Raw genomic sequence first — 9580 nt, 5'->3', positions numbered from 1 at the left:
ACTTCACAGTTCACACACCAACTTTTAAAGATGTTAAATGAGGTGGTTATTATAAATACTAATTGCAAACAGGACCTGTGATAATAATAATTGTATCAATCTATATCATTACCACTTTTGACAGGAAACATTTGGGCGCAAATTACCTACGGAACATCCAAATGCTAAATCATATACAGGAAATATGAATGCTATTAGGAAAGATGCTATAAAATTAGATCGCGAACGATTGTATAATTTACCATTTGAAAAGGCCGATTATTAAAAAGTGTAACAAATCAACAAATACGTATTTATTGAAACAGAATTGGCGTGACAAGGTAAATAACAGAAAGTATGAGAATGGATGAAGACCTATATCACACTGATTCGGAAGATTCTTACTTAATCTGTGTTAAGATCTCCCACATATAAAAGCCGTCATCAATTAGAAGACGCATTATTGTTTTACCTTTCGATCTTTCAACTTTAAATACGAAAAAAAACGCTCGGCTTAAATGTGTTACAGTAATTTAGTTAATCTCATTTTTGTTTAATTAGATTTGTGTGAGTTTTCTGTGATTGTTAAACATGAAGTTTCTTAATACGGCCATTATTTCTTTAGGAGGATTTTTAATTCAACTAGTTTTATGTGTAAGTAATGACTCAATTTTTTTTGTTGTTGCAAAATTTAGCGCACTGTAGTTTACGAATTGCACTAGTTTCGTTAATATTGGCAATTGAGAACTTTTACTTGGTGGTTTAAGTTAACCTTGCTGATCAAATACCAGATTTTATCTAAAATGAGTGCAGGATTCATTCAATGGTCAGTTACAGGAAATGTTATTATTTAAAAGCGGAAGCCCAATCTTAACATTACTGGCTAATCTATTGTTATAGAGTGCCATAAACTGAAAACAATCCATTTATGTGCGCGGATTCACACATGGATAATTACCATAACATGCATTGTTGTGTTCGGTTTACAAAAATTTTGTTTCAGCAACTCGATGGTTACATACCAGGCCAAGATTATCCCACTTATAATGAAATACCACGAACTTCATTTACATGCGAGCAAAAAATTCCGGGATACTACAGCGATCCAGAAGCTCAGTGTCAAGTTAGTGAAAATCGTCGAAATTCTGTGCTACAACTTAGACTGTTTCCAGGTTTGGCATTGGTGCGTACCAGGTGGTCCCCAGTACAGTTTTCTGTGCCCTAATGGAACCGTTTTTAACCAATTTGCTAGAGTTTGCGATTGGTTCTTTAACGTAGATTGTGCGGGTGTTCAAAATCTGTACGGAATTAATGAAGACTTGTACATAATACCGGGGTACAATCCTCCGCCCCAGTAACGACAACTCACGCCAGATCACCAAGATCGATCTGATCATCTCATATTTAAGAGTTATTTATTATTTTTATTTAATTTTTGTATTGTACATAATATTTTAATTGAAATAAACTGAATGTCTACGTTTAGCAACTGTAAAACGTAAACAGGCACGTTAACAATCCCGTTTCCCTGTGGGAAAGATTTGATTACCTAATACTTTCTTACCGGTGCTATATAATATACAAATTGTGCTGTATTTGATTCAATCTAATGCACTCTCTCTTTTCTTTCGAAAGTACCATCAATACGATATTGCACATAATTAAATTGCATATCATTCGGGCATAAAGCACCACTACTTAGTTGTAATGGCTTAGTAACTAATACTAAATTAATGGTAACCAAAATATAATCGGGAATGAAATATTGCCTTCTGCTACATTATTGTTGAATATGGTGATATAAGCATCCGAATTTCCATAGCAGATGTAGAAGCTACAGGCTACTACTTTCTTATTTCTTATGAGTGCCATATTGGATTTTTACAGAGTGAGATAAAACCCAAGAAAAGAAAAATAATCACGTGTCACAGTCTATACTTTTATATATAAATTTACAAGAAAAATTTCAAAATCAAAAGTGTTACATTCGTTTCTCAACAAAATATCCACGAGTAATTAGATCCTGCTGAATGTGTGTAGCGCAATTCGGTTGAAGCTGGGCTGCGGTATGAAGGGTCCCTGGTTCGAATATTATTTATATTTGTAAATCTGTAGTGGGTTGGGTTGAATGAATTTGTTTTTTTGTCTAAAAAATCCAATGTGGCACCCATAAGAAATAAGCTAGGGAAAATGAAAACGAAATTTGACATTTTCAGTTTTTTTTTAGTCACAAGCGGAGCAACTTTGCTTCCATTTGACCTGCACTGTTTCTCTCACCATTACTGAGATCACAATGGTAAGCCACGAATTTGAACCGCCCTGTAGGTACAGTGGTATTTGATGGGTGCACCGACACACCAGGAAGCACAAAAACAGCTGGACAGAAACGACTATATGGGCTCAGTGAGTGTATAGACATCAGTGTTACTTTGGAAAGTGAAATTAAATTCACACAGACGAATTTCCTTTGCAACTTTCATAATAAGAATCATCTGATAAACATATGCACAAAACTAGGGATAAATACCTTCCAAGCCTCAGGAAATGCTGCCGTTGGCCCCCTTTTGTTCTTGGGACACTCATAACTTCTATAGGGCGTTTCTAGTATCGGCAGTACCCCTCATTATGTGAAAAACTCATGTCATACATTCTCGCTGAATTGTAACGAGAGCCCTTTCAGAGATTGAAATTTGTGGTCTTATTTTCGTTCTAGGCGTTCTGTTTCTGTCTGATATCTATTTTTTTGCCTTTTTTTGATACGTTTAAGTGCATTTACCTGTGTAGGAGCGGGAAAGAATACCTCTACTGCAGAGACACTGCATGTCGTAAGAGGCGACTAATCAACTGTGAGTTGACCGACCACGTATAATCAGGAAATAAAGGAGGTTAGGGAGGTTAATCTGAATCTATAGACTGATATGTTGTTGGATAAGGATGATTAGCAAGAATTTTATACAGATTATGACTTTTTGCCTTAACTATGATTATGACACTGTTTGGCGACTTGTTCGGGTCTGAAACATGAAGACCAAGGTGTTTTATTTATTTATTTATTTGTTTAACCAGATACCATACAGAATGCAAGTATTCCAATTACATGGCACTGGGGTGAATATTGTAATGTTGAACAGTGGTGTTTCCATCATGATGGTGAAGGCTTGCACGGCGCGGGAGAGTCTATGAGAGGTTTAAGTGTGATATTTTTGGGTTACTGTCACTTGCTACAAGTCTGATTAGTCGTGTGATTGGGGGGTTGGTATTCCTGGATCACCGTAAAGAGGTTGAATTTCTGGTTTCTTTGGAGGGGTTTCAAGTTAGGTCCAAACGTTGCGTTACAAGAGATCTTTATCACCTATTTCGCATAGCCTTCTTAGAAAATTATAAAAAACAAACGTACACAGCAGTATCCGAAAATAAAGCGTATGTACTATAAATTTAGCCCAGGAAAATTAACCCAAAGAAGGGCCGCGCTGGCAGATAGATATGCACACGCTGAAAATGATCTTAATTCTTAATCATCACTATGCACACTGAAGGTCAAATGGTGGAGTTGTCTAAACTAAAAACCAATGTCACTGAAGATCAAACTGTGGATACCTTCAAGGTCGAAGGCATTATGTTTTAAGGCTGAATGTCACTGAAGGTCAAACGTAGAGGTGAAATAGAGAGCAGAATTGAAAATAAAATAGAAGGCACAATTGAAGGGCCGATTTGAAGGTGAAATAGAGAACATATTTGAAGGTGAAATAAGGGGCAGAAAATTAAGAGTGAAAAGGAGGACAGATTTGAAAGTGAAATAGAGGGCGCACAAAACAATGTATAGCCGATAAAAAAACAACTGAAGCTCAAAGGGGTGGTTCTTACGTGAACGAAAAAATCAAGGCCCCTGAAGGTCAAAGAGTTGGTTATAAAATGCAATTCGATCAAATCCGATTCTGTGGCGGGGAATGGGACTCTCTTTCCTTAGAAGGTCTTTTCTTTCACTTTCCTCTAATTCGTCAGCTCTCAACTTCTTATTTCCCTTTCAATTCATATGTGAAGTTGCCTCAATGTTCTCCTTAAGCATATTCATGTTCTGAAATTTCTTTAAGGTACCCTCAAGCTTTCGCTCAATTTCATGTGACGCATTTCTTAATTTCATTTGAGGTTTTCTTATTAAGTTCTTCCCTCAATGCCTCTCGCTCTACCCATAAAGGTTTATTTCAGTTCCCTTCTAAGTTTTCCGTGAGTTTATCTTTCTAGCAATTTCTCCTCTAACTACTCCCAAAACTTTCAAGCTGTATACAAATTCCCTTTATGTTTTCCCTTTAAGCGTCTATCAATTTCCTAATAAACTCAATTTGAAAAATTAGAATGACTAAAGTAAAGTTGTTGGCATCCGAAGAGATCACGAGATTTCGTTTTTATTAAAAAAATTATTTTAAGAACAAAATTTTGTATACCTAGACAGAAATAAGATGAATGTTGATTTACTGTGCCAAAATTGTTGGCCGTTTTGCATGCCGAACATTACAGTGCCCAAAGGTGTTAAAAAACAAGAACCTAGGAGGTACTGTGCCATTTTTGCAAATTTTGTGTTCTTATTGATTTTGAGATATTCAAATGGTTCACACCTACGTACCATAATATAATACAACATTGCAATTTTTTTGGATCTACCTCAATTTGCTATAAGTGCCTACTTCATCGGCTTGGTAGCGCAGCCTCGGTAAAATCGCGGACATTAGAAAATTATTCAATGATTTTTAAACAACTCTAATGCGAAATTCTTGAAGAATTCATGTTGGTTTTTATATTTCTCATAGACCAGATTAAAATAATGATAAAAATAAAGGAGTCTTTTTTTGAAATTATTCGCAGATTTTTCTGGGGCACTTATATTATATTGGAAGACTTTCAGCGAATATCCATACCTCTTCGAGAGAATTTTGAAATTCTTTCCAAATCTTCGTCAATTTTTTTTTCACAAAATGATTATCGACTCATGACAAAGTATCCCGATGTTCCAGAAGGTGAGCATACGTTTTTGACAGGTTCCTCAGGAGTATTTCAGATAGTTTTAAGAAATATGCAGTTATTCTTCACTGATGCTTTCGGTTGTGATAGGGCAGGATGCATACGTGGACCAACTGCCTTTCCACATTTGATTGACAGAAGAATATTTCAAATCGATGTTCTCGTATACCCTCTCAAACGACTTTTTAGAGATGTTTTCCTTTGTCATGGAACACTCATACTAGGTATAGGGTTGATGATTCGTATAAACCCTAACCGTTTCATTTTTCCATTATCTCCAAGAAAAAGTTTCTCGTAAAATGGTTGAATCTCCTGCATTTTGACCAATATAATGAACGTTGCGTTAATCAATCATACATTTTGTATAAACAGAAGTTGCGTTTGGGTGTTAAGGAATAAAACAGATCACTTCTTTTAAGCCCATACAACACTGTTTCGAAAAATCCAAACTTGTGCTTTTGTAACATAGAATCTTTTCGGTTAGAATTTGCGAAACAGACTATTTCGTGGTTTTCTGAAAGAAACCTGTGAATGAGCGTTTAGATACCCATTTCCCTAGCCCCCAAGCCGGTACAATACGTAGGCTTCCGTATATCTTATTAAACAACACACATAAATGTCCCTTTATCCTATCTCGGGAAGCATTAATCTAAGGTTTTGGTTTAGTATTAATGACTATTATGTACCACAGCTTGCGTTTTTTTTTTTTTTTTGCTTGGATTATTTGTCATTCGGCCATTGATGTTATTTTTGTAAGGTCGAAATACATCGTTACTCATAATCACTTTGTTCAAACATTGATAATAATGATAAAAAATAAGTCATAGCAGACCCAGTAACAGGTGGGGTTAATCGTTAGTTACGCAACAGGTGTTTGGCTATCAGTCGTGACAGATGCGTCATGTAGGTAGGCAAGTCTTGTAGTATATGTATATTTATTTGCAAACTACAACAACGGTGCGTCGCATTTTTAAAGTGGAGTGGAAACCGTTTTGGCATTTAAATTAAATGTGATTTTTTGTGGAACGATTTTCAGCAGGATGGCGGCACAGAACACAGAACCCATAGTGTCCGTAGATGAATTACCATTGCTATTCCACGTGAAGTATTTAGGTAATTCTTTTTGTCATTTTCGTGTTTAGGTGAGAGTCACGTCGCAGTACTTATCATTATAACGTTTATAATTGGAAAACATGATTACAGTCGTTTGCAATTAATTGGCGTATTGAGTGCAGACCAAGTTCAAGTAGTCCAATGAAAACTTAATTTATCGCGTACTTTATACCTTTAATTTGAGTAATTATGCACTAGAGTCGAAAGTTGCTAAATTTCAGCGGAATTTATTTGCGTATTTGTCACGGTTTACCTACTTTTCGCGCTATTGGGACAATAATTATAAAAGGGGCGCATGCGAGACATACGTCAGTGATTGGGGCACTACAATTCTGTGCTTTGTCGAATTATAGAAGACATTGAACTATGTATTTTGTTACAAACGATGGGATTTGAACGACAGTACAAAGAACGACTAATGACGGAAGCATGACATTTTTTGTTCGGTTAAAAGTTTTTGTTTGTTTTTAAATCGTGGCCAGTAGTAGAGTACCTACCTATATTGTCATGGTACGTAATATTATGATGTATGGATTAAATGTTTTACAAAATTGCGTTCGTGACAATATATACGTTGTCAAAATTTGCGATTTTTTAAATTTATGCACATATTATAACTTTCGATTTGGTAATCACCAAAGTTTTTTATCCTTTATTTACTTCATGAATAACTCATCCACCCTGACCCGCCCCAAAAATTCATCTTTAGAATATTCCCCATTCGAATATTCGCTCCCGCCCTCAGTACATTCTCTCCTAGGGAAACTCGCTTCCTCGTAAATTGACAACACTATCGTTCAGAAATCCGGCCCAAAATAGTCGCCACCAAGAGAAAGGACATTTACCCAGAAAAACAGATTACTTTTCTCGGCGAATTGGCAAATTCAGAAAAACTAGATTTTAAAAAGGATTACTGTCAAGGGAACTCATACTCGACAAAATTAACAAATTTGAAGTGGGTACTTGACGTACGAAAATTGATAGTGTCAAGTTTTTACGTCATAAGCCATTGTTTTTTCAAAAAAAGAGCAGAGATTTTATGTTTTAGATAACTTCCTATGTCAATAGCTTTTCTTTCTTGAAAATTAACATCCAAAAAAGTTTAAGTAAAATCGGCCTTAAATATTTAACAAACTCCTCTGTTATTTGGAAAGATTACGAAAGAGCAAATAAGCAAAGAGCAATCATCAGTTGTTCCTAAATCTCACTTTAGCTGTAGATTCAGACCTTTTTCAAGTGGATTTTGTTCAAATTTCTGTATAAGCAGTCACATTTCAGAGACGAGTTTTTCCCTATCTATATTAGCCTGAAGTTTCAAAGTTTCTAGTTCTTAAAATTATTTGTTTCATTAGTACAAAAAAATGTCAGTTTTCGGGACGAGGAAGGTAGTTGCTGGACGACGCGTTAGCGAAGTCCAGCAACCTTCCGAGTCCCGAAAACGCATTTTTTGTACGAATAAAACATAAAATTTTTTCTCCAACCCCCTTTACTTCAAATTATATTCGAATTTAGATTCAGTCACAGTTTCACTACTATAGTATAAGAACTTCTGCTTTCTTGTCCTCACGTGTCATGCCACTCTAGTTTTTAGGTTAACTTATAACCTAGTCGTTCTTACTTCTTACTTCTCACCTCTTGCGACTTTGTAGGGAGCAAATCTTGAGGTAGCATGTTCTGCCGTTTCTATAATCTCTGGTGGAGTGCAATCTAGGTCGCTATCAGTTTCAGTCATTTCTATTGTATACACAATTAATCGTGTTATATTTTGTATTGAAATAAAAAACTTACCATACAGTTTTTTAATTAAAATTAATTGCAATTAACTTTTTCAAATTTTGAATTCAAAATGACAGATAATAGTGCAATGGGTCTGAAGTAGATACGCGCGACGGCGTGTTGTATACGTATTAAAATTACGTTCACCGAATATGTAAATTACGTTACACATGGTTTAAATAAAAATAGCGAGCGTAAATCATTTTTTTCACTACTAGCGTCTGATGACATGATTATTAACCTTTTTTCCACTTGTAAAGTAGGCTTTCTCGGCATTTGTTCAAAGTGGTTAATAATTTTTTATTATTAACTAGTAGTCAATAATGAGAACTGTCACGCTGTCACTTTTAGAAAACACACCCCGAAATTGTTCTCAATGAACGTTTAGACAAGTTCTCTAAAACGAATAATTGCCACCATTCGCAATTTCCAGAGAAATTACATACCTAAAATTATCACATTTTGAAAAAATTCGAACGAAATTACTCTTTGAAAAATCTCAATGACAGAACAAAATACGGCCTGTTTTGTACTTCCACGTACTTGATTGACATGTTAAATTAAGAAACAAACAATTCTGTCCAACCGTTAACTCTCTTATCAATATAATATGTTAATTTAGAGGATTTCAGGTGCTAGTAGTGAAAAAAATAGTATATATACCACGGTAGAGAAGTCTATTATTGCCTTCGCACCTTACACCCCTCGGCGCAAGCGCCTCGAGATGTAATCTTGGTGCTCAGGCAATAATAGTGGACTTCTCTACCTTGATATATAATGTACTATTCAATACATGTACATACGTATAGGTAACAGCATTATTTGTATTGAATATGCAAAAATATTTGATTTCTACGTATAGAAATATCTCTTACAACCTGCAATGTAAAACGATGTCAATGTGACATATCTCCGTGATAGTAATTTTTTAATTGGCCAACTTTCAAGGTCAATTTCTTTTTGGTACTAGGACCAAAAGTATCCACTTTTTGTACAGTTGCCATGGTGATAGCGATTAATCCGCAAAACGCCAATTTTACGTACCGAACACTATCACAAAATAGCATCTTATTCAGGTGGTTGGCGAAAAAGTGTTTATTGTAAAAAACGTTTACGGCGGTAATAGTTACCGCAGAGTGCGAGATTTATTTTCCGTGGAATTTAATCAAACCTCTATTCCGTCAATATCGACAATTCGACAGATAGTTTTTTCAATTTGTATTGTATTGTCGTCCCGTCCCAAGGATGCTATATTATATCATATAGCATCCTTGATCCCGTCCGTCCGTCCGTGTGGCCTATAACTCTTTCTAAAAATAACCGATTGTGTTGAAATTTGATGTGCGGCTACTTTGGACATTAAGGACGAACGCTATAGGAACAACAGGAATAAAAGTTATAGGACTTCGAGTGAATCGGGAATAAGAAAAAATGCGAGATCGATATAATAGAAATCAACATATTTCATTCCCTAGGCCATGTATCGAGTTCGGACTTTTGCTAGATTATTCCCTATTGCTCGTAGATGTGTAACAATTGAATATAACTCTGCTGTATCAGCTGTATGGTCTAGCTCAGGGGTCGGCAATCTATTGAAACAGAAGAGCCAAAAATTACAACTTATAAAATTTCCCAGTTTTGAAAGAGCCACAAAAAAATTTTGATTTAATATTATAGTATTTGGCTATATACAGGG

The 9580-nt window shown here is 35.4% G+C and overlaps 1 protein-coding gene across 1 annotated transcript; it reads left to right on the top strand.

The window, feature by feature from the left end:
- The first annotated feature begins 233 nt into the window (after positions 1 to 233).
- Positions 234 to 1464, top strand: LOC116164891 (U-scoloptoxin(01)-Cw1a-like). The gene is made up of 3 exons (XM_031479138.1): positions 234 to 633; positions 983 to 1102; positions 1152 to 1464. Exons 1-3 carry the CDS (start codon positions 571 to 573, stop codon positions 1335 to 1337), a joined length of 369 nt encoding a protein of 122 aa, XP_031334998.1. The 5' UTR covers positions 234 to 570; the 3' UTR covers positions 1338 to 1464.
- The last annotated feature ends 8116 nt before the right edge of the window (positions 1465 to 9580 follow it).

This window comes from Photinus pyralis, unplaced genomic scaffold (assembly GCF_008802855.1).
Source record: "Photinus pyralis isolate 1611_PpyrPB1 unplaced genomic scaffold, Ppyr1.3 Ppyr1.4_LG2, whole genome shotgun sequence".
In the NCBI taxonomy this organism is placed as follows: domain Eukaryota; kingdom Metazoa; phylum Arthropoda; class Insecta; order Coleoptera; family Lampyridae; genus Photinus; species Photinus pyralis.
Note: the sequence above shows the minus strand (reverse complement) of the source record. Positions and strands in the feature narration are given on the sequence as shown.

Coding starts and splice junctions, on each gene's coding strand:
- LOC116164891 (XM_031479138.1), top strand. CDS start 571: ATGAAGTTTCTTAATACGGCCATTATTTCTTTAGGAGGATTTTTAATT. Junction 634..982: donor TAATTCAACTAGTTTTATGT/GTAAGTAATGAC, acceptor ATTTTGTTTCAG/CAACTCGATGGTTACATACC. Junction 1,103..1,151: donor ATCCAGAAGCTCAGTGTCAA/GTTAGTGAAAAT, acceptor GACTGTTTCCAG/GTTTGGCATTGGTGCGTACC.